At 43.6% G+C, this 24,716-nt stretch overlaps 7 protein-coding genes across 7 annotated transcripts; 5 read left to right on the top strand and 2 right to left on the bottom strand.

The window, feature by feature from the left end:
• Positions 1–55: 55 nt before the first annotated feature.
• Positions 56–4,911, top strand: SERLADRAFT_404464 (uncharacterized protein; the record flags this gene model as incomplete). Its single annotated transcript, XM_007311993.1, has 23 exons — positions 56–537; positions 701–840; positions 891–902; positions 1,054–1,077; positions 1,272–1,355; positions 1,775–1,839; positions 1,895–1,971; positions 2,024–2,112; positions 2,194–2,231; positions 2,280–2,324; positions 2,355–2,453; positions 2,502–2,796; positions 2,946–2,969; positions 3,087–3,251; positions 3,557–3,600; positions 3,729–3,823; positions 3,960–4,053; positions 4,106–4,273; positions 4,324–4,413; positions 4,451–4,476; positions 4,530–4,560; positions 4,656–4,747; positions 4,800–4,911. The coding sequence occupies 23 exons, from the start codon at positions 56–58 to the stop codon at positions 4,909–4,911; spliced, it is 2,391 nt and encodes a 796-aa protein (XP_007312055.1).
• A 1,412-nt stretch (positions 4,912–6,323) lies between these two features.
• SERLADRAFT_431640 (uncharacterized protein) lies at positions 6,324–9,034 on the bottom strand (the record flags this gene model as incomplete). The annotated part of the gene is made up of 2 exons (XM_007311992.1): positions 6,324–6,699; positions 8,850–9,034. 2 exons carry the CDS (start codon positions 9,032–9,034, stop codon positions 6,324–6,326), a joined length of 561 nt encoding a protein of 186 aa, XP_007312054.1.
• A 2,241-nt stretch (positions 9,035–11,275) lies between these two features.
• Positions 11,276–13,560, top strand: SERLADRAFT_454489 (uncharacterized protein; the record flags this gene model as incomplete). The annotated part of the gene is made up of 10 exons (XM_007311991.1): positions 11,276–11,671; positions 11,730–11,773; positions 11,837–11,918; positions 11,974–12,044; positions 12,174–12,481; positions 12,537–12,595; positions 12,651–12,758; positions 12,812–12,991; positions 13,048–13,341; positions 13,408–13,560. 10 exons carry the CDS (start codon positions 11,276–11,278, stop codon positions 13,558–13,560), a joined length of 1,695 nt encoding a protein of 564 aa, XP_007312053.1.
• A 258-nt stretch (positions 13,561–13,818) lies between these two features.
• On the top strand, positions 13,819–15,719 carry SERLADRAFT_454483 (uncharacterized protein; the record flags this gene model as incomplete). Its single annotated transcript, XM_007311990.1, has 4 exons — positions 13,819–13,875; positions 13,961–14,206; positions 14,263–15,439; positions 15,490–15,719. 3 exons carry the CDS (start codon positions 14,024–14,026, stop codon positions 15,561–15,563), a joined length of 1,434 nt encoding a protein of 477 aa, XP_007312052.1.
• Positions 15,720–16,138: 419 nt separating this feature from the next.
• Positions 16,139–18,373, top strand: SERLADRAFT_358952 (uncharacterized protein; the record flags this gene model as incomplete). The annotated part of the gene is made up of 9 exons (XM_007311989.1): positions 16,139–16,271; positions 16,333–16,501; positions 16,560–16,697; positions 16,747–16,815; positions 16,871–16,933; positions 16,982–17,106; positions 17,158–17,300; positions 17,361–17,652; positions 17,710–18,373. The coding sequence occupies 9 exons, from the start codon at positions 16,139–16,141 to the stop codon at positions 18,135–18,137; spliced, it is 1,560 nt and encodes a 519-aa protein (XP_007312051.1).
• SERLADRAFT_444278 (uncharacterized protein) lies at positions 18,353–19,329 on the bottom strand (the record flags this gene model as incomplete). The annotated part of the gene is made up of 2 exons (XM_007311988.1): positions 18,353–18,759; positions 18,819–19,329. 2 exons carry the CDS (start codon positions 19,327–19,329, stop codon positions 18,353–18,355), a joined length of 918 nt encoding a protein of 305 aa, XP_007312050.1.
• Positions 19,330–20,186: 857 nt separating this feature from the next.
• SERLADRAFT_454479 (uncharacterized protein) lies at positions 20,187–21,944 on the top strand (the record flags this gene model as incomplete). The annotated part of the gene is made up of 2 exons (XM_007311987.1): positions 20,187–21,601; positions 21,660–21,944. The coding sequence occupies 2 exons, from the start codon at positions 20,213–20,215 to the stop codon at positions 21,666–21,668; spliced, it is 1,398 nt and encodes a 465-aa protein (XP_007312049.1).
• Positions 21,945–24,716: the final 2,772 nt, after the last annotated feature.

Raw genomic sequence — 24,716 nt, 5'->3', positions numbered from 1 at the left:
ACTTCCACAGGTTGATATGGGATCACCGCCTTCCCAGTGCGTACCAAGGACTCAGATGGCTACTGGTCAACATGAGATAGATAAAGCAAATTTGAACGCTACAGCACCAGTATCAGCATCAGCAACGCGCCACCATCGCTTGAAAAAAAAACAGAGTCACCACTGCAAAACTGGGGGAGAATCTTATGATGCTGCCAAGTCCCAAGCTCAATTGGCGTGTCCAAGGGGGGGTGTTGCATTTGCCCTATCACAGAGAGATGGCGGAAGTGTCTGGAGAAGACAAACAACTGCTTGGCTCAATTCTAGCGACAATATTAACGCCATTGTTGCAACTCTGGCATCTGCACACTGGGATCCAGACGTTCATAACCCCAGTGTTTGGATTGACAGTGTGAAATCGGCAATGGAGGGGAATGGATATGTGGATAAGAGCTTGGGGTCAGTGGTGCAGAGATGCAGAGGTATCAGCGGCAAGGATATTTGTGTCAATTTTCTGTTGATGATAAATTACATGCAATTGGTGACAAAATGCCAGAGGTGAGGGCCCTTGTTATTCTTATTCCACTAACATCTGATTTACGGTCTCTTCTCTAGCATTAAATTGCGTACCCAATGGTCTCTCAATGCTATCTACAATACAGAAGTTGCGCCCAGGAAAACCTAGCAAACAAACCTTTCAAGATTGGCATTTGATTGGCAGTAAATTTGCTGCAATTGCTGGAGGGGGGTCAGTCTATATACTGATCCTGGTTGCAGGACTTAGACTTAGGGTATCTATCGGTGGAATGGAGGGCTCCTTGCCTTGGGACTTGGCTAACCTCCTACAATCTCCTATCCCGGGTAAGTATAATTTGTGACAATAAAAATTGGTTGAATAACTTGTCATTCAGGATCTATGGAGGGTGATTTGATCATAAATTGTATTATGCCAACTATCAGTTGCATGCGTCATCTGTTCCCAATTAGTATGGCATCCATGTTCTCCCCATCAACACTTTCAGAGCACCAAGGTTCTGGCGAGTTTGATTGCACTGATATTGCATCTTCTGATAGATTTTTTGACTTGGTTGTCTTCAAGTGAGCATCACTCATTCATCACTATAATCCTTCATTTTTCTTACATGGCACAGCAATTTTACATTACACAATCGCAATATTCAACACTGGGCATCATGTTACAATATTACCATTGACGTCAACACTAATCCTCCTATCCCCCTCCATCAGCTTGGCTATGAGCTGCTTGCACCAATATTGTCTTTCCTGCCCAGACCATATAGCCCTCCTCTATCAGACTCACAAGACTTTTTGGATGCTGAAGATGACCCAGACCCGCCCCACTATCCAACTGAAAGGTATAGGGATGGAGAAAACAATTATATGCATAACTTATGACCAAATTATTAAGAACATGTCTAGCCACTTGCTGAGAGCAATCAGGGACTGGAACTAGAGTCCAATGTGAGTAACTTTATTATTAGAGAGTATAACAGGTATACAGTACCTAGAGTCCAATGTGAGTAACTAGAGAATAGGAAGCATTGGACTCTGCAGTACTGTCCGATGTTTTGTAAACAAAGGTAAACAAAGCAGCCACAAAGGCAAAATAATAGAGAGCACAATCAATAGTGAATGATAGAAGAATAGATAGAGAAAGGAATGAAAATATATAGGTAGCACAAAGGTGCAGAATCACCAAAACTAACACAAATTCTGCCTCAAAATAAGTGTTTTCAAGCTAAGCGTGATCATCAAGCTAATAATGTATGGACAGAGCACAAATGTGAACGTGCAGAGAAGGGTGCCCGAGTTAGAAACATAAAAGATTTGCAATCACAGGTATGTAATCAGTTTTCTACACCATTGCCCTCTAATTGTTTATTTGCGTTGCCAGCTCAATGTGCACTACAAGGAAGGAATGAAGGTATCAGATGACACCTACATTTGTATCCCTATAGATGCTATTCCCAAGTAAGTTTTCCGTAACTTTCTAATCACCGATTGCTCACTCACTTATCTGAAGTTCCTTGGTGGATATACGGAATTCTGATGAGACACTCATGGCATTCATATGTACCAATCTTCCAGCAAAAATTTGTAATTCTCTCACAGGTAACCTACTATCTGTTTTTGGGAAACCTGACCTATTGGCAGAGAAGAACACTTGAGTAGATGCTGACTCTACATTTAAAGCACTTCACTTGTCATGGTACAACCGTCACTGTACCAAGGTAAATTAATTCCTTACCATATGTCCACTTAATGCTGACCCTTTACAGGGTCGCAAAGCCCCATCTGATGTGCCACCGTCTATGCTTGACAAAGTGAGCTGCAAATGTACCAATCACAGCCAGATAATCCCCTATATATCCAAGGACATCAATAATAACCAGGAATTATTTCAGTCCCTCAAAGTTGTCTTTGAAGAACTGTTTAACTGGATATATTGTATTGTAAGTGGTACTCCCTCTTTATTCACAGCTACCTCATCATTGTATCAGATGCAAACCCACCTGCCTGAAGAGTGTCAGATGCTCGAGCAAGTTGCATCTATCTTACCAGGAAACCATTGCTCCCCAGCTGCCCCCTTCCTGTCAATTGTCATCAACATCAACGTACAAGCAAAGGCTCACCATGATAGCAAGGATCAGGAGCTTTGTCTTGTTCTCCCCATTGGAACATTTAAGGGGGCTGCTCTTGCCATGGTTGAGACAGGCCTTGTTATTGAGCTGAACCATGGGGACTTTGCAATTTTCAGGTCATCTGATATCACTCATCTCAACCTTCATTATGAAGGTAAACGTGCATTCATAGTGCTCCATACTGACCATGAATTTGTTTCTTGGGCTGCTGATAGAAATAGCTGGATGGAAAATGAAGCCATGAGGACCTTTTTATAAGTACATTATTTGATATATTGCTTTACTGTACACATTATTTTTCAGCCAAATCTCAGTGGCACTTGTCAGGTATAATTGTAATTGGCCTAGAAGGCTTGCCCTAAACTCTGCAGAAAAATAGCCACTTCTCATTTGCGCTCCATTCTCTTTTCACTTATTTCTCACAGTCTAATTTTTCAATGGCAGGCAAAAGAAATTCCAAGGGTAAATCTAAAGCTCCTGGCTCCAAGGCTAAAAATGATACAGTTACTCTGAGTACTGAGGAGTATCAGCATATTTTGGATGCTATGAATTCTGGTGTGCAATCTACCCAAGCAGCTCAAAAAGAGGCATTGGAAGCCAAACGTCAAGGTAACATATATATTCTGGTTTGGTAAAAGTATATTGATCTCCCCTCTCAGAGACAAAAAAAAGGGCAGCTGTTGTAATGGAAGAAGAGGATATTTATGACTATAATGATGACCCAGTCACACCACTAAACCCTGCTAGAAAAAGACAAGCCATGGACTCAGACCATGATTCCGATGAGGATGATTTTCAAGGGATCCTAACTCAGAAAGCACCTACAGGGGATAAAGAGTATTACAAGGATGAGGAAGCTAGAGCTGAAAGTAAGCAATCATTATTTCTAAACTAATGTTAAATTGTTACCCAAGATTTTGATGATGGGGGAAAAGATGGACCAATTCTGGATGAGCAAGTACGTCTTTAAATTAGTATCTCTTACATCCATAGAGCTAACAGCTTATATTAGCCCAATTTCAGACCCATTGTTGGGCAGGAAAAGGCTAAATCATTGGTGTACTCCTCTTCTTCTAGTTTTTCCAGAAAATCTTCCACACCTTCATCCAGGATGTCTTCAACTTCTACTTCTATCTCAACACCTATGGCTGTCTCTTTACTATCAAAAATTGGCAAAAGACGTAGAATCACCCTGGATATGTTTCCTAGTTCTCTTGTGGACCTTGCTACAGCTGGGCATGCTACAATGAGATTATATATTGCAACTCAAGAGGGTTTTCCTCCCCCAACATCACGCTACAAGTTTACTTGGAACAGACTTATTGATGCCTCCCAAGGTTGCAGAGAATTACAAACCAAGCTTTTAGAGGTTCAAAGTAATGAAGAAATGAAAACCATATTGATTGACTATGTATGTATTTCCACTCCAATAATGTTATACTAATCAAGTATCTTGTTGCTAGGTTTGGTCTGCTGTTGCCCAGGTCCGAGGAGAAATTGTTGCCAAAGCACGCATCATAATCAATGGTGCTTATCAAATTCCCGGTGATATGGCCCCAGTTCAAATCAAGCAGGCTGTAATGTGGCTTTTAGAAACTGGTGCATTTGCTGATGGTGATCTTGATATCAAAGTGAGCTATCATTCTCCCATATTTACGCTAAATTGAACTATTTCTTCAAGGCCAGGACATTCAACAAGCAAAAGCCATTTTGTCATCAGATTTTCAAGGACTTGATTCATAATCAATGGTATGGGCATAAGGGTGAGGGAGTACGCTATCCTGAAAATTTCAAAGACATTCCTTTAGCTCTACTTGCAATTACCACAGCAGCTGTATGTCCTCAATCTGTGGTCTGTATTATATATTTATTCTATTTTCTTTTCAGATTGAATGTTCCCTCAGGGGATACGCAAATGGTAATAAAGCTACCCAAGAATTCTCAGAGAGTGTTTTCAAAACCAGGTACAATATCATTTATTTATGTCAAACTTGGTTTTTATTTTATTTAAAGGTGGGAGTACTATTTCAAAAAGCTTCGGTGCTTCAGAAGAAAAGCCCTGTGTGGATGAAGCAAATGAGAGATGGTCTGTACCAGGATATTCTGTAAGTACCAGTATTTTGGCTGCTACCACCGTCACTAATTTTACTATAACAGAAATCTGGCCAATCTCCATTATCTAGGGATTGATGAAGACCAGATGAAGGACGAGGATTTTGGTATTGATTTTGAAGTTCTAGAGGATACTATCATTGCACAAGCTGCTTGATAGTATTTGTAGTCACTCTCCTATTTACTGTTGCATATAGTACAATTGCTAGTACAAAATATGACTGCGCTGTTTTCATTTCATTATTTGGTAATTGAATGCAATACATGCTATGAGTGCTATAGGTACTATGGATGTTCTAATTGAAATAAGTGCTATGGCTACTCCAAATGCCATTATAGTATTAGCATTACTATGTGTGTGCTATAAGTGCTATAAGTGCTATAATTCAGAACTATAGCCAACTATGAGATCACTATAAGAGCACATTGTGCCTAAATAGGGTTTCTCTTACAGCTATGATCACTATGACAGCTATTTTTGCAATTATAGTACTATAAGAGCCTATATAGCCAAAGTGTTTTTCCTGATGCCAGCAAGTTGTGACCTTGCTGGAAAGGCAATAATATGAATGTGGGAGTGATAATATGAGCTGAGGATGAATATAGAGTGGAGAATACAACACTAGAATGACTCCTGAGAGTCCACGTTTTGGGTCTATACAAGCAGAGCATCACAACAAGCTCAGCGCTTTGTTGGAAATCTTGGTAAATATGGCTGTGGGACATCTACAATGATTCTGAAGCGACTATGGCAACTTATTTAGACAAATTCTAAGTATGGGGGACCAAAAAGATAGATTTCTTTTCTTTTGGAAGTACAGTTTTATAGCAGTACCAAAAAGGAAATAGCAAAAATAGCGTAAAACATATGAGAACCAATGGGAAAAATGAAGGATAAACATTAGAAAGTGTCCATATAAAAATGTAAGAAAAAGCGGGTCATATCCTGCTAGTTCGACGTCCAGACAGTTCCATACCATGAGGGACAACTCCTATATTCCATAAAAGGAAAGGGGTAGTTGATCCGTGAACAGTCGTAATGCTCTGGAGTCTATGTGGAGTCTTGCACGTGCGTGGAGTGTTGAGTTAGCTCCTCATCCAACGGGTCCGAAATCCGAAAAGTGCGGACCCTATATGTCCGCAAATGCGGACTCTATGTATCCGCAAACATGGACTCTGCGGACTGTTGCATATTAATGCATGGTTTGTTGTAGAACTGGATTGATATGTTGGGAAATAAAGGGATTATTGTGCCAGCGTCTAAGTCAACTCTACAATGCTCCAAAGGAGACGCTGATACAGCGGTGGTATTTTTATCATTAACTCCTTCATCTTTTTGACATCCTGAATCAGCGCTCAAAGCTGCTATATCATCAGGAGTGTCCATGAAAAATTCACAGTCACAGCTTCGCCTACAAGTACATACTTCTGATAACAAATTAAAAAATCTATTTACAAATTGGCGAGCCACCCCCGTCTTTCCTTTATTGCTCATGCAACACCCCGGAGCAGGGGCCACTTTATTGTGGTTTACTTCATTGTCCATAGGAGCAAAGGCACCCAAGTGACCTAAGCTCTGAACTCTTTTCCCTGAGTCTTCATTTCAGCAACCTGTTGGTCATAAAAAAAGGCCCAGATTTTGTCGTACAAACGACCGGCCAGAGTATTGAGCCAATCATCCGGTTTCTCCGCTTCTAATTGGCGCACCTGGTGCCCTTGGTTATTTTTTTGTTGAGCGGCCCGCGCTCCATTTGTACACTTTTGGGATATGTGCCCCTCCTCGCCACAGTTGTAGCAGGTGAATCTGTGCATCTGTCCGCCCTGGACCGTGCCGATATCCATTGGGGTTCCCCGCCCTGGTTGGAACCCGTGAGAGTGATTTGATTTTTTGTTTGATGACCCAGGGCTTCTCTGGGAATAGTTGTTTTTGGTGATCACCTGCCACCTTGATGCATTTTGTAGAGCTCTATGGCCCTACCTATTTTTTGAACCTCCTCTGCTGCTTGAGAGAGGTTATCGCTCCTCATATCCTGTAGGTAGAGCTGTTCTGCAATCAATGTGAGGGTTTACATTGCGTTCCAGCAGCTCTACTGCATGTTCATGTCCTAGACCCCCTTAGATAGAGAGGGCCAGGAACTGGGTTACGAAGTCATCTGTCCTCATATTTCCTTGCTTGAAGGTACGGATTTGCTGACACGCCCAGTCACGCTCAGCTTGCGGTTTAAAATATTTTTTGACCTCAACTTTGAGATTGTCCCAAGTAGGCCACACACCCACATCAGGAAAAACCCAGTTGCCTTTTATAGCTATCATAGCCACCATAGTGCTATATAGGGAAAATAGTAGCTATAGTACGCCTAGACAAGTCCCTATTATATAGCTCTATATAGCAGCACTATTTTGAGCCGTTTGCTATGCTTGCTATAGTAGCACATTTGTGATATACATTGTTGCCTTTACTATGGCTGCTTTTATAGAGTATAAGAGATATCATAATTCTGGATTCTTGTTTCAAATCAATTATACTAAATTTACTTTTGTTATAGCATATAGCAAACTGTCAGAATTTATTCCTAATACTATTGTATGACATGCATAGAGTAAACTACTGTAATGAAGTGAGCCCCCACAAACTAGAAAATCCTCTCAACTTCCTGTTTGGTCTTAAGATACTCATACTGTTCACTATGGACGACATTTAATATTATTGTATAAATACACTTTGACAATACTCACAGAATTTCATGAATAACTTGATAAGTTTTCTTTATAGTTTGTCAAGCCTTGATGGATAGTGCAAGCATCTGGTAAGTGATTATAAGTATACATATAGATATAAATGGAGGAATGTACTTTGGCTTGTTAACCTATTCACACCTATTCAGAAAAAGATAAGGTGGTCAAACACACTTTGGAGTAGTTGTAACATACCTTAGTGATAATTGAAGCAATAGTGTATGCTACTACTACCAGCTGATGGTGTGGTGGTGGGATATGTTGGGTATTGATATAGCACTGGTGCCAGTGGCCATTGTGAATAGAGCAGAGCTAATTTCAGTACCTTATAAGATAGTTATTAGAAAAAAACTATACCTAGAGCTAACAGCATATTTAACAAGTATGCTATAAGCTCAATGTTATTGCAACTTAAAAGGATGTGCAGGACTTTGAAGCACAATGGTGTACCATGGTGATGTGACATGTAACATCACACCAGTGCCACGTATGTATCAAGAGCTGACTCTGAAAAAAATGTGGCACTCAAATTTAATCTAATCCTGAGAAGCGTGTGAAAATGGACAGTGTCACTGTCCATTTTCACACACTCAATTATAGTGTTCAAGGTCAACTGCTGGAAAATTTGCTTTGGTGCCACATATTCAAACTCCGCTTAAATTCATCCTTGTGCGTCAAGCAAGACACTTCAACTTTGATGCAATATCAATAGTGTTCTCTAGTACCAGTACAATTGAATATTTTGGATATTTGTGATAGATTTTTTTAATAAAACCATTAGGCTAAATTACCTGCATACCAAACCATTGTATGAATAATAGGGGCATTCTCATCAGCACCAGAAAAATGTCTCATAGAAATTAACAAGCTATTATAGCTTCTATAGCTGCTATAGCCCATATAGCATCTATCATAGCAATGCCTGGTTGCTGAAATGTATAGATAATATTTGGGACATATGTAATAGACTTCCATTACATAAATAACCAGGCTAACACACATGCCAAACCACTTAGTGAGTAATAATGGTGTTTCCATCATAATCAGAATGATATTCACAAAGATAGAAACAAGCTATTATAGCTACCATAGCAGCTATGCTATTTATTATAGAAAAAACTTGATTATTATAGTAATGCTATAGTTGTCATAGAAGCCATAGAAACATGCTTGGCTATATAGCAAAATGGTTTTTCCTGATGCACGGTGTAGCACTCCTGAAGTCTGACTTGGGCGTATTAACCCACCACAGGTCCTTTTAGTCGAGATAGTATTGCAGTTGCTACCTCAAAGTCAGCAAACACATCCCAGTTTGCCTTGACCCAAATTTGGAGTTTGATCCACCATTTAGCAAATCACGCTTTATCTCCTTCGAAGGCGCCAGGGTCAGCGACGACTTCGACTTTCTTGTTGAATTTCTTCTCAACCGAGGGGGCTGCTGCAGGGGGGTTTGCCTGGAGCTTGGCAAGTTGCATAGTTAACGCCAAAATCTGTGCATGCATGTTGTGCAACAGAGTGTTGACGTCAGGAGTTTGCGACGACATGTCAACTTGTTCTCTTTGGTAATGTAAAAAAACATAACTGGTGGTCCCCACTTGCTATCTGCGGCTCTACCTCTTCCCAGCTGAGTATTGGATCTCAATCTCTACCCACATTATAGTATTTGAAAATGTATATAAAAGGTAAATGTAATAAACCCTGGTCCAAATGGTTGTTAGGGGGTGGTCCGCTTGTTAAGCTGTCAACCCTTCTCCAGACTGGCGGAGGCAAGTGCCTGGCCTGGTCAGAGGAAAGAGAAAGAGAAGATTTGTATGTAAATTCTAATCAACAATAGTTCCACACTATTGCTGAGCTAAAGTACTCCCCTTAACACTGGGGGCCGTGTATCAAAAAAATAATTGTCCTTTCTCCCAGAGCACTATGGGGCCGTCGCTAGGAGCGCACCCTTCTGCTATATGGGATATCCCTAAGCGATAACCCCTTCACCCTGGGGACCGGGTTTGCACAACGTGCGAGAGAGTAGTAAGAGCAAGTCCTAATGTAACAACCAAGAGTTTGTTACTCTGGCGCACAACTCAGACAAGCTATAGAGAGGATGATGAGGGAGTGGTTACCCTTTAGGCTTCAACAAGTCAGTTGTGAGGATACAACAGGAGGACTCACTGAGGAGTCTCCTTGATCTATTGGGGTATATATACTACTATAGGTTTATTTGTACATATGTACTATACAGTTGATGAAGGCAGTGGCTGATGATGTCATGGGCACAGCCCGTGTGACCAGCTCCACTGCGTGAGATACTTATAGCTAAAATAAGAAGGAAGGCAGCTGTAACAACTAAGAGTTAGTTACTCTGGTGCACAACTAGAACAAACTATAAAGGTAGTGATGAGGGAGTGGTTACCCCTTAGGTAGGACCGAGTTAGTTGTGGGTAAACAACAGGAGGACTTGCTGAAGAGTCTCCTGGATCTATTGAGGTATATATACTACTACAGGTTGTTTGTACATGTTGTGCTATACAGTTGATAAAGCAGAGGCTGATGATGTCAGAGGGCACAGCCTATGTGACCAGCTCTACTGCGTGAGAGACTTGTAGCTAAAATAAGAATAATGGTAGTGTAGCGCGAGAAGGTGGAGTTTGAACAAAATGGAAAGTGCCGCATGGCACAATGTGTGAAAACTACAGTATAAATTTTAAAGAGGAGAATGAAAAATCAAGGTCCGAAAATTGTGTATCGTAACATCCACCTCCCGCCCCAAACTTCTATTCAAAACTTTACTGGATAATGACTTGCTTCTTGCGCAACTCGCAACCTGCCATCACTATGGCTGTACTTGCTATAGCATTACAACTCCACATTGCCTGGGACCATGCTGACAACTCCACCTCACACCATTTGCACCATATATACAGGTAATGGAGAGCAAGGCCAGAAATTCACAGATGATATTGATGGAAGTATGATACCTACCCATTCATAGCTCATGGGATGGATACCTATCCATCTCTCCGACAGCATTCCAGCAGATTGTGGCTGAAAAAAACAAAAAAACAAAATTCGGGAAAAACAGAGTTCCCTTACAAGCCCCTAGTCCCTCCCTTTAAGTAGCAGCAGTCCTTTGTAAATTTATCTCACTTTCTCTCAAATTTTATGACCCCACAGTGTTCATTGAGGGGTTCCTTTGTCCTATTTTTTTTTAAGCCAGGAGAGAGTGTGAGGAATAAAGTTATGCTGGGTTTGAAATTTATGTTCACGTGATAACCTATTAATAATACTAACTCCCTCCCACTGCGGGCATTGGCTTATTTAATCCCAGCTTATATCCTGAAAACATTCAATTTTAGCTTTTTCTAGCCAATCAGAACCCAGAACTCCCATATTTTCAGGATATAAGCTGAGCTTAAATAAGCCAATGCCCACAGTGTCCCTAGCAATTACCTGATGCACCAGTTTCGCGCCATGTAGTTTGCAAGAAAGCACGATCCAGAACGGGCCCTAAGTTACTAAGTAAGTCAGCTTCGAAAAAAATCCAGGATAACGGTAGTTTTAAAATTTCTATCGAATGACGTCGAATATTGATATCGTTTGATATAAATTTCGTCGTTTCTTACTGGGCCTCAACACCGGTTAAAGCTCGCCATCAGCGGCAGACCTTCAGAAGGAAGATCTTTTTAGAGGAGACTACTCAGAACAGGCAAATCAAAATATAGCCCCCCTTGCGACAGTATATGAGTATATGAAGGTCTAGGACCTACACATTCATACGGGAAAATTACAACAATATGGACAACGTCCTAAATCGTGTCAGCGTCAGCATTGGCGCCCTCGAGCTTCGTTCTATCCGCACACTCGATGTTACCGTCGTCTCCTTGACTGTGTGGGCTCTATTCAGGTTCATCAAGGCAACTCGAGCGCAAGGAGTCACGACCACACGATTGAGGGGACCTCCAAATGAAAGTTTAGTTTTTGGTAATGGACGGGTATTGGACAAATCACCAGATTCTGGACAAATCTATGAGGACTGGGCTGAGGAGTATGGTGTGGCCTACAGGGTTCCCTCAACATTGGGGAAGTCACGCATAGTCCTGTGTGATCCTAAAGCGATATCGCATTATTATCCGAGGGAGACGTCCGTTTATATCCTCACGCCCGTCAGCAGAATTGCGATTGAAATACTAGTAAGATTTATATGATTGGAATGTCGTCATTAAACTGACAACTTATTATCACCTGAAGGCTGGCAAAGGTCTGTTGTGGTCTCATGGCGAAAGCCATAAAAGGTATGTGTCCTGTCCTTTTTGAAAGAGAAATGTACAGGTTCTAAAGCTTATGACTTGATTTAGACAACGAAAGTCCTTAACACTCGGGTTTAGCAATACTGCTATTCGAAAGCTTACATCAGTTTTTTTTGACTCGGCATACAAGGTATTTACGCTGTCAGTAACATAACTCTCACCTTTGACCACGGCAATTTATTTAGGCCAAAACTGCATGGGACGCTATATTAGAGTCAAATCCAGGTGGTAGCACAGTGATTGACGTACAAAACTGGTGAGTGACATAGTTGTATTCTATGACTTCATGACTGAAAGCGAAGATTTGCTTAAGGATGAACAATATTTCGTGGGTCACGATGCTCCCTCATATTTACACGTGACAACCGTTTCAAACCACTTGAAGGATTGACACCATTGGGATCGCAGGGTTTTCACATGACTTTGGATCTTTGGAGGGAAAGCGTTCTGCCGTTGTTGACGCTTTCGAGGAACTAAACTCCGCCAAACCGTCAACCTTGTCCACTTTCTTTTTCTTGCTCGCTCCTATGTTCCCTTGGTTAATCAAGCTGCCCAACTCGCGCGGCATGATCGTGCGCAAGCTCAATCGTGCCATAGGCGAGATATCAAAAGTACTCTTGGAGCATTCTCGGCAAGATATGCAGGGCGGTGCCAGTGAAAGCGACCAAGACAAATCGATCATCGGATTGCTGAGTGCGCCGTACTTTTTACGCTCATTCAGAGGTATCATTGACATGATTTGACGCAGTTAAATCCGAGGATGAAAATTCCGCTTTACACGTAACTCCAGAAGAGGTCATGGCTCAGGTAAACTGCCTGGTTTGAGCCACACTTTCAGTGCTGAAGAATGGACCTTTTATAGATGAAGCTTTTACTTATTGCTGGCTATGAAACTACTTCGAGTACGTCCACTCTCAATTTATTTGACTATTCCTGTCTAAATATGATTATCTATCAAGTCAGTTTGACGGTGAGCAGTGTGTTGGGATCAATGTCATACATACCCTGAATGAGTGTTTTCAGTGGGCTCTGATTGAATTATCGTATAATAAAGAAGCGCAAAGGCGGCTGAGAGAAGAACTACAACAGTTTTCTACGGACGACCCGAACTGGGAACAACTAAATAACGGACTGCCCTACCTGGATGGGGTAGTGCACGAAACGCTTCGTCTTCATCCTCCAATTTCCCAGTCGACACGCCTTGTATGTTCACACCGGCAAAAGGCCTGTTGACGTTGACTTACTAACGAGGCTTATAGGTAGCTGAAGATGACGTGATCCCACTCAGCGTTCCTGTTCAAACTGCCTCTGGCGAAGTTGTCGACCATCTTACTATTGCCAAAGGTACAATTCTCACGATTCCTATTCGATGCGTCAATCGTTCGGTTGATTTCTGGGGCCCCGACGCGAAAGAGTTCAATCCTGACCGGTGGCTCGATGATGGCGGGATATCGGGCAAGGCAAAGGATCTTCAAGGTCATCGTCATTTGCTCACGTTCGCAGATGGACCACGGACATGTCTTGGGAAGGGATTCGCATTAACAGAATTCAAGGTGAGATTTCTTTATTTCTTGAAGTCCTATTCGGCTTGGCTGACGGTTTCCTCGACGTGCCATCAGGCTGTTTTGTCCGTGCTTATAAGAAGCTTTGCATTTGAGCTACGTGACGGACCTGATACAAAAATTGAGCGCGCCAAGGGTCTGTCACCCCGTCCGAGAGTCGCTGGGGAACAGGGATGCCGGGTGCCACTTCTCGTTCGACAAGTAGAGTAGTGATATGGATTGATAGGCAAAGAATCTGGGACACAATTTTTCTTGGTTGTGGCTTACACTTCGGTGCTGTGTATATACATTGGAAAGCCTTATTTTATCTCTCGTTGCGTTCTAATCTACAACTTGGCGAGGAGGGATATCCCTCATGAGACTCAAAAGGAAGACACTAAGGACGCAGCATGAGATAGCGTAGACCACGAGACCGCCGCGGCGTTTCAATCGGAGTAAAAATGCAGGGTATGGACCTCGTTTGTCTCTGTCGTCCGTCCATCAAGAAAAGGGCAGGGACCTCCAGAGGCTCTGCTAGGGGAAATCGTGAGTCACTGCATTTTGGCGTCAGTTGTGTCTCGAGCTTATCGGGTTACAATGGATCTATCTCATATACCATGTATTGGAAAAGATCTTGCGAGGATACTACCTGTGCTCAAGGTAAGACATCGCAGAGGCATTGCCAACCCGCCGAATGTACAGTTCCGCCCCGATCTCGGTCACCAAGACAAACGAGATACCTAACTTCGAGGCGACACAGCATGAACAAGCAAAAGTCTTGTCGCAGGAGTGTGCCATCCACCCTTTGAACAAAGAGGTACAGAGCCAGATGGAGCAATCGTTGAAACGTTCTGTAACGCTCATTATCTGGTACAAGGTTAGTTGATCGACAGTAAATGATGTCCTGTTATGTCATCCCAATTTTGGTTACAGGCTCATTGTGACCCTATCCGTTTGAACCATGATGTTTCTACTTTTCCCTTGTTTCAACTCTCCCACTACCCTTCTCTTGTATCGGACTTGGAACTCTCGCCCCATTCATATATCGATACGTTCAACAGTCAGACCTCCCATTGGGAGCAACATTTGATGACGACCGTACGAGTTATAGACAGAGACCAGAGGCTCCTCTACAAGATCAGGAAGAGCTTGATGAACGGATTTGCAGAAGACGAATGTCCAGGCTTAAAGGACGAAGTAGCCATGCAATCAAGATCCACCCAGGGATCCCCCCTGGGAACATCATCAGCTTCGAGCCCTTCGAATCCCCTCAAAAGGCCTGCAGAGGATATACCAGAGACAGCTCCTCCCCACAAGATGTGCATCACCGAAGGTTATCTCACCCAACCTTCTTATCTTGCCAATATGAATCATATCAGCATGCTTCCAAACTCAGGGTATCCTCAAGACTTGTCTCAACCTGTTGCTTCTTCAAGCTCGAGCCGCTCGCCGAAGGTTGAGTCGCCGGCTAATTCCACAGCTTATTACCATAACTCGTTGATTTCACCAGGGAAGGGGCTGCCGCCTGGTGAACCGGGTTCCCTCCCCGCTCATTTCTCACTTTCAGCCAATAACTCGACCTCTATCCCATATCACCCACATCCACCCCTGAAGCGTTGGCCAAACGACTATTCTGTGTCTGAGGTTGCTGTTGGCTTCCGCCAGATGGATAGTCTGATTTCACAGACGCCCACAGTCACTCAGAAGGCTGCTTTCGAGCGCGTTTTTGGCTGTAGGTACGTCAAGTCAACGGTGTGTCGCCATCGGGGTGTGTGGAGACGCGCGGATATCCCTATAAAAAACCTGTACGAGGCTATGGGAACAGACGAAAGGGCCGTTTGGGGTGAATTTGTGAGAAGAGTAGAAGGAAGGCCTCCTGGCAAGGCGGGTCATTTGGAGGAAGCGATGGGACATCCCATGAATCCAAGAACAATGCAGTCAGCGACTTCAACTTCTGCCAATAACGATCAACGCTCACCACGGCAGAGAGAATCGGGAGAGGAGCAGTTAGTTGGGTGTTTGGGTCGTCCCCCTGACGTGGATGTCCACCCGAATATACAGTCCAAAGGCGAATCTAATGGCATGCCGCCTAATCACGGCGTCGTCGATGGTGAGTAATGCTTGTTCATTCTTGTACATATGGCTGATTAAGGCGGGCAGCAGTATGCATCCCCGTGTACGATCCCAGTCCGGCCGGGGCTGATCCTGATCCTAGTCCTCAAGTGTCCAGATGATATACAGATCTGTTACTCTAGAATTCAATATTAATACATCTTACACATTTATCGTATTATCTGTCATGATAACGTCTACCAAAGACCATGGCTTACTACTACAGCTCTTACTACTTTGCTTACTACGAAGTTAACGTATTCATGCTGTGATTTTAATCACGTGGTCAATATAAGAGGCGTGCATGAAAAATCCTAACAAGCGCCTATAATATAAGTATCCTGTCAGCGACCATTTCGGTACCACACGTCGGTTCCTCGTTCCATCACCATCCTGCATATTGAGTCTTTCAATATCTCATTTGTGTTAAACACCATGTTGTCAATCATGGAAGATGAAGAAGTAGACGCACCAAGCACTCAATCTCAACCTGAAGCTTCAAGTTTAGCTGCGACAAGACGCTTCAAGGACCCTATCCACGATTACAGTGAGCACGCCTCGGTCGGCAATGCAATATCTAATGATCGCTCTTTATGCAGTATCTTTCAGCCCTCTTGTGTGCGATGTTATCGATACGTACGTGGATTTTTATCGAACTCGTATAACAACACGCCGCATAGCCTGTATACTGTGATCCATGAGCCTGATACGACGTAGCTCACATATTTTCAACAGGAAACATTTTCAAAGGCTCAGACTCATCAAGCAGCTTGGAGTATCGTACTACGTCTGGCCGGGTGCATCTCACAATCGTTTTGAACACTGCCTGGGTACGTATATCCAACCATTCTTTCCTTCCTCACGCTGACAGCATGTATGTTACGTAAATAGGTGTCGGACATCTTGCTCGAAGGATGGTTGAGCATATCAAATCGTCTCAACCCAGCCTTGGCATTAACGACCACCACATCAAGTGCATAGAGTTAGCTGGATTGTGTCACGATCTGGGACATGGCCCATGGAGTCATGTGTGGGATGGATTGTTCATTCCAAAAGCATTGTGAGTATGTGTCGTCTTACCTTATATATCTATCTTTATCATATGTGTCACTATTTAGGAATGGAAAACGTTGGAAACACGAAGATGCCTCCGAACTCATGTTCGACCACATGATCAAGGAATACCGTCTGAAGATCACTCCCAAAGAGGCGACTTTCATCAAAGCACTCATTGCTGGTGATACAACGCGCTGCGAGTACGTCTAAGCATACTTTTTATCATCTCCTGCTCACTAGCACCACCAGGGAGGGCAAAGACTTTCCATTTTTATTCGAAATTGTAGCCAACAAGCGTAATGGGATCGACGTTGACAAGTATGTCTATATATGCGTTGTATATGATCAGTTTTTTAACGCTTTCACGTCATAGATTTGATTACATCGCTCGTGATTGCCATGCGATTGGAGAGAAGGGGAATCTGTCTCTTACTAGGTAACTGACACTTACGTTGGTATTTTTCTGACCTTGACCATTTCCCAGACTCATACACTCAGCACGCGTGATCAACAACCAAATATGCTATGGTATAAAAGATGCAGAACAGATCTATGAGCTCTGTTATACCCGCTTCAGTCTTCACAAGCGTATCTACAATCACAAAACTGGTATGCATAATCGTCCAGGGCAGGTTATAAGCTAATTTACATGAATAACAGCTAAAGCCATTGAATATATGGTCATCGATGCTCTTCTTGCTGCAGAACCAATCATGAAATTCGCGGAGCAAATTGACAAGCCAGACAGATACGTATTTTTGACAGACGATATTCTGTCTCGTATCGAAATGACCACCGACGAGGTAAGTCGATTGGTGCTCCTTCCTACCTCTCCAATGGTCGTTTATACATCTTTACTCCAGGAACTTCAACCATCCCGTGATATCATCGAACGCATCCGTACTAGAGACCTATACAAGCTGGTGGACTTCAAGGTGTTTTCTTGGGAGTTCAGGAATCGGTGTCAAGAATATATCACCCCCGAACGCATCGTAGAGGCAGCCCATTTCTCACCTCCCCCGGGTGCTGATAAACTAGATCTGGAAGAACTTACTCCTGAAGACATTATCGTCAATCTTAGCCCTATGCACTATGGCATGCAGGAGAGGAACCCTCTCGATTTCGTCAGGTTCTACTCCAAGCGCAACCCCAATAGTACGCATGAGACCTCCTTTTATGTTTGACATCGCATTTAAACTCTATATGAAATAGTTTGCCGGCCAGCTGAGCCTGGTGACATATCTCTTCTTATGCCATCTTCTTTCGCCGAGGTCCTTCTGCGAATATATACGAAAGAAGAACGTTTCGTTGGCATTGTTCAAGCGGCGTATCGTGAAATCTTAATGACGTTACCGGATCATGTTCCTCAGTCGCCTTTACGACCTGCTCAAGATGCTCCAACCGCAACACTCACACCACCAGCTACGGAGGCACCGTCTACACCACGCGCACTTTCCCGTAATGTTAGTCTCAGTCAGATTGGCGTGACACCGTTTTCCAATAACGAATTTACCACTGTGCCTCCGAACTTCCATCCCACTTCTCCCGAGCGCGGAACCAAGAAACCAAGGAGTAAAAGAGGAAGGGATACGAGCGGGATGACTGATACTGGCAGCCCTCCTCGGAAAAGGAGAGCATAATGGATACAAAGCAGCAAACCCTGCAATCAATTACAGTAGTACATAATGACTTCCTCTTTCATCTAACTACTATACCCTCTAATTCGCTGTCGATAGGCTATGCGCAGATTTCCATTTTTACACTTTTGTATCAAATTAGCGTGTTTCGCTGGCACTACCTGGGAGACACATACCTTTTAAATTAGCCAGTAATAGATATCATATGTTTTTCGCAATTATACGCTCATCTTCATCGCGATGCTCGGGTGCGGCTCATATCCCTCGACAACAATATCTTCAGAGTCGAATTTGTCAATGTCTTCTACATTTCTTCGCCAACGTAGTTTTGGAAACGGTTTTGGTTCTCTGGTAAGCTGTATTTCGAGCGCTTGAACGTGGTCCTTGTAAACGTGAGCATCTCCGAGCTGAATGATCAGCTCGTGCGGTTCTGTACCAGTTACGTGAGCCACCATGTGCGTGAGCAGCGCATATGAGGCAATGTTAAAAGGTATCCCAAGTCCAAGGTCCGCAGAACGCTGATACATCAGACAAGAAAGCCTGGGTTTCGCAGAGGATGAAGACGGGAGGTGGACATAGAACTGGCACATCATATGGCAAGGTGGCAGAGCCATCAAGGGTATATCTACGTGACATCGTGAATATATATATATGGCAGGGTAAGGGGGGTAAGGGTATCGTTACCTGCAGGGTTCCATGCGCTGAGAATTATCCGCCGATCAGTAGGATCTTCCTTGATCTTCCTGATACATTCCTTCAACTGGTCGATTCCTCTTCCAGTATAGTCCGTGTCACAGTCAACGTATTTGGCACCGAAATGCCGCCATTGGAATCCGTACACAGGACCCAAGTCGCCCTCCTGTCGATATCCTAGCCCTCTCTTCTCCAAGAACTCCTTGGAACCATTGCCGTCCCAGATCTTGATTCCCTTCTGTGATAACAGCTTTGCATCCGTTGCACCACGTACAAACCATAGTAGTTCCTCGACTATTCCGCGAAGAAATGTTCGTTTTGTGGTAAGAAGTGGAAGTGTCGCGTCTGCGAGGGAGAAACGGAGAGAGGGTGGTGCGAAGATGGAACAAGTGCCTGTTCCTGTGCGATCTGGACGCGATTCTCCAGAGTCAATTACGCGTCGGACAAGATTTAAGTATTGGTACTCGTCGTGGTCTGGCTGAGGGACGGTTGCACTGACCATGATGACTAGAGGAAGGGAGGAGATGAGATATGTTTCGCCATGAAACAAACGCGTGCAGTCACACCCCACACGTGACGTTACAGCCCCTATTCGCCAAACTTGTGTTTGAATATACTTGTTTTTATTCAAAGTGCAGCAGCGCTATGATAAAATGCATTCTAGCACCGAACATTCACTCGAAATCTGACTGAGATTTTCAAATGATCTAGTTTTTGACATAATCTGAGTTTCTTTCGCAGTGACCACACTGTGACTACTGCCAAATCAAGAATGCATGTCTATATTTGGTCGTCCTATTTGTCCTTACTCCACGACCAAAAATAAAAAGCTGTGGAACACAAGGCTAATCTGACGTTTCGCATGTATATACATGTTTGAATCCTGCAGGCCTATACAGCAACTTGTATTATCAGTAATAAAGACTCGCTCTCTCCCATGTCTTCCTAGACGACTACAAACTACTATTTCTCCATCCGGTCCTAACGCAGGCAGCGTTTCAAGGCGTTCGGTCTTCAAACATAGTCGTAACGAAATCGCAAAGATCAATGGACTGCTCATTCGTACCCGCAAACTTCTCAGTTCCAAGGAGGACCATGACGTGGAGAATTACATATTAAGGAATTTGGAAAACAGAGCCCAATTCTACAATTCATCTCGCCATCTTGCGTTCCACCGCATCATCGACTTCCTTCTTCGTCGTCGCCTCTTTCAACCCGCGAGTGTTATATATGACCGAATGATCCATGAGGGCTTTATTCCTCCTAATTCCATTCGTATCAAGATGACGGTCATCTCTATGATGTCAACAGCGACGGACAAAGAGACACTCATAGCCTCGCTCATGCAAATTTTTAGAGATAATTCTGTTGAAATTCCTGATTTCATGGAACTCATCGACTTTGCTTCCAACGATAAGAAGGCACCCATAGACGAAGTGGACGCTCTAGCCAGAGCCTACTTTGATGCTCGTGGGTTAACCGTCAATCTTCCAGCTGATGTGGTTGGCGATTTGGTTACCGCAAATGTGCACGAAGGGCGCATGGATACCGCTCAGGAGTGGCTGGAGAAGTTCGAGGAAAGATGCAGCGTAGATGGCAAGCAACCTACAGCCGCCCCATATGCTGCGTTCTTGAACGCAGCTAAAGACCTCGATCCATATAACACTGCCGCATTCGAGACAATCTTGGATCGGATGAAAATAGAAGGCGTAGTGCCCGATATCCACGTTTTCAACGCACTCATCACCGCACACTGCATTCGCAAGCACTACGCAGCAGCATTTGCCGTTTACCGCATCTTGATAGAGAAGCCTTCGATGTATCCGACGCCTAACGATATAACATACAAGACGTTGGTTAGAGCCACGAAGTGCGTCAGTTTACAACGTGCCTCTCGCTCCAGGAGGCTTAAGCCTCCGTCCAATATGGTTCCAGTTCGACAACTGTACCATGATATGCTCAAGTGCCATATCAAGCAAACCAGTGGGCGTATATCCAAATCGTCGGATATCATATCACCTTCCATCCTTCAGTTCTCTCTCCGGACATTTTTGGATATCAGAGATTACGCCGGGGCCATTATCGTGTTGAACTCCATGGATATGCTAGGCTATCGCCCAAACATAGAAACATATTTCCTAGTACTAAAACATTTCTTGGAACGCATGAAAACCGAATTAGGTCGGAAGTATCCGGAGAACGAGCAATATTGGACCAAAGTGATCCTGAAGATGGGGACTGAAGGTGCGATGAATAGTCCGGGGTCTCGTAAAGCACAGCCCTCGATTGGCCCGCAAACAGTTGCTTTTCTAATGCGACTCGGAGAACCTAGACGTCTGGCAAGGGATATCTCTGAGGATGACCCTCAGAATATGTCGGACATCAGTCAGAGCTCGACCTCGAACACATATAAATATCCTTCATCTACATCACGTTTTCGCCTCCCTCGTTCGTATAGAGTACCCACCATGCGCATGCTCTTAGGGAAAGAACTTGTACTTCCATCCATCCGTTTCTCTACCGTACCATTGGTACGAATAATTCGCAAAGCCCTTATGGCTTCTCTCATTACGAAAGTCAAACCTGAAGACAGTGATCAGTCACAGGAAGACGTTCTAGTATCGATAATGACCAGCGCCAAACGTGATATGGTCCCATCTTTACCTGAAGGCACTGAAGGCATTTATTCACGTCCTGAACCTGACAAAAGAAAATGGTCTTCTTCCCGGGCAGTACATGTATTTCCTAATGGGACGGACAAGCTTAAAAGAGGCGTTAGTGCATTACCTTCTTGTTTATAAACCTACTGATAGAATTCGTGGTTCCCATCAGTCTGGCTGAAGTAGCTCCAGCCACTGGAAGCCTGCGCATTCAAGCTGTAACCATCTCCCTGCTCAACTGCGGCTGCCTGGCGTTTTATCGAAGGCCACTGTAGTTGGGAGTTTAACCATAGCCTGTGTGCAACACACGTGAGTTCGAGGATGTTGTTGCAGTGGACTTTTCATACAACGACTGACAACACACTGTGTTAATTTATATAACAATAGTCCATTATCATATACTTTTTACTATTTTTTTAGGAATGAATAATACAGGGGCCATTTGAGGAATCTTGGAAGATCTAATGTACCCTTTCCTGAGCTGCTTGTTTATAAAACTCAAAACCTCCTCTCTTTCTTGGGTAGAGGGGAGCTATATGTCCCCCCTGGTGTGAAAGTATCCTATAGCATAGTTCCAAGGCTTGACCTTTGTGAAGTACAATATATTTATGTTTAGAGAAGGCCTTCCAGAAGCTGTGGTACTTCGGAAGCACCAGCCTCTTCATCTCTTCCTCAGGTTTACCTCATCATCATCATCATTGTCAACTTTATCCAAAGATCTGAGATGGGCATAAACATGACCAGCATTTATCCTCCCCATCTCAGTGTGATTTAGGTGACTTGGCTTTAAATAATCTAAGAGAAACTCAGCCACTGCCTGAGAGGCTATAGAAATGATTCTATTATTTACCTAACAGAAACTACGATAGATGTCAGTTTAAGGTGATCTCTAATAAATGTAATATAACATACCTCAGCCGCTGCCTGAGAGGCTATAGAAACAACTGAGGTATTCCTCTAAACCCCCTACTACTTATAGTTGGAGTGTGAGGCAACAATAAACTATAACAAAAACAATACCCGTCTCTGACTGCGCTTGCAGGGAGTAAGAAGTACAATGAGTCTGAGATCGACAGATGCTAGCGAATATAGCAGGTAGAGGATATGGGAGTAGACTCAGAGGTTTCTGTTGAGAAGTAAAGCGGATATTTCAAGTAATAGAAAGCTAAGGAACTATACACAAATAGGTAAGGCTTTTATAGCTAACCGTCTACCCCTCAGACCGAAAGAGGAATAAGAGGAAAGTGGTCTGAGGGGAAAATCAACCAATAAGAAAAAGGGTAATTATTGTACGACTTTGAAGATTAATCAGCAGGTGAGAAAGTATACTATTAATAAGTGTTGTCATGCATGTCCAGGAACTATATCCTCATGATGGGGTACGATCCTGATTAAAGCATCTATTAGTGTTACGATAACACAATTTTCGGACCTTTCCGTTATTTTCATTCTCCGCTCTAACCTTGTACTTTAGCTTTCACACATGGTGCCACGCGGCACTTCCCCTTTTGTCCAAACTCCTCTTTCTCGCACCGCGTTGCCTTTCTTCTTATTTTAAACACAACTCTCTCACACAGTGGAGCTGGCCATGCGGTGTCGATGATGAGAACTGTTGTTAGAAAACCACACACAAAACAAACTAACACACAATCCTCCCAGATTCCACGGAACTTGTTTATGGGCTTTGCCTCCTAGAACAGTGGAGTGGTCTGGTTGTTCCTGGGGTGGTACGTATAAAGATCCTTCAAAGTAAAACCCAGAGGTGTATGAGTGTGGGTTTTGAGGAGGAGGGATAGTTGAATTTATAGAAGGATAGGGGCTTTGTGACGAGTATAGACGAGCACTACCTTGCTAATCGTAGCACAAGGTAGGTTTGAGAACGACGAGGATGACGAGGTGACAAGGTTCCCAGTGATAGCAGGCTCCTGACGCACAAACTGTAGTGCTCAGAAGGACTCTAATCGAAAGGGATGACAATGACTTCAAAAGTGGGAAGTGACGATGGCAGCAATTAACAGTGGTAGCAGTGGGAAGTGTTGTGACCACACTGGATCACAAGTAGCAGAGTAGTGAACTTGAGAGTAGAGAAGAAGTCTGGATTCGAGTTCTTGTTCTTTTTTTACAAGGTAAAATACAGGGGTTTATATAGTAAAAGAAAAGTAGGCTATGCACAGTATAGCTGTGCAAAAAGAATGAGAAAGAATATGAAGGAAGGAATGTACGCTGACGAATCCTGCGTAGGTAGTACAGGATAAGATTGTCAAAAAAAGGAAAAGAAAGAGATAGAACAATGAATGCTGTGAGTAATGTCACAGGTTTGTATGGCCATAAAGTAAAGTCCAATAGCAAAAAGAGAGCAGGAAAATCATGATGTCATGGGAAGATGCAGTAAAAAAATGGCAAGGCAAAACACTATCAGTATCAACACAGTTCCTTTATTGTCAGTCAGGCATTCTAAAAAAATATGTGTCCATAAAAATGATTCAAAATCAAAAATAATTGCACTGTAAATGAATGTTCTGCTGAAGAAAAAGAAACTGGAGCCACCGGTCCACCACCTAGTCCAAATCCGACAGTTCCATGGCCTTACCAATGGACTGGTTGTGTTGGACCACCTGATCAAACGAGGGAGGGAGAGGAGTAGTTCCAATTTGGAACAAGTGAGTCCCAGGCAGCGTGTGGTAGGTGTAGCTGTAGCGAAGACGATGGACAAAAGATAAGTGTACCCAAGTGAATGGGACAGCGATGAACATGGGCGACGCAAGGGGATGAACCTTCTCCAGCTCAAAAATTACCCACCCACGCTCCAACCAGGCAAGACGAGCGACCGATGTTTTGATGGTATATGATGGCAGATCGACGTCATGAAGATGGACCTGTTGCCCTATTTGGACCGGCCGCCGGGGCTTTGCTGATATCAGCAGTGGCACGTGGTAGTCAACGGATCGGCGACGGAAGCGGATAGGAAGTGGTGACATCAGAAATGGTGGGGGTGCAAATAAGATGAGGAGGAGGAGGGTGGAGGTGACAAACAAGTGGATTAGAATGGGGATCCAGAAACGACCGTCAGGTGAGAATAAAAAGGAGAGGAAGGGGCCCATGGTGGGGCTAGGCAACGGACGGGGAGTAAGGGAAACCACAAAAGCAAGGGCGCAATCCAACGTGTAGCCAGTGGCGACGCAACAACTTGCCCACATCCACCATGCGGAAACTACCGGATGAAAAGCAA

The sequence above is a fragment of the Serpula lacrymans genome, assembly GCF_000218685.1.
Source record: "Serpula lacrymans var. lacrymans S7.9 unplaced genomic scaffold SERLAscaffold_1, whole genome shotgun sequence".
NCBI classification, from domain to species: domain Eukaryota; kingdom Fungi; phylum Basidiomycota; class Agaricomycetes; order Boletales; family Serpulaceae; genus Serpula; species Serpula lacrymans.
This window is presented reverse-complemented; position numbering and strand designations above follow the sequence as displayed.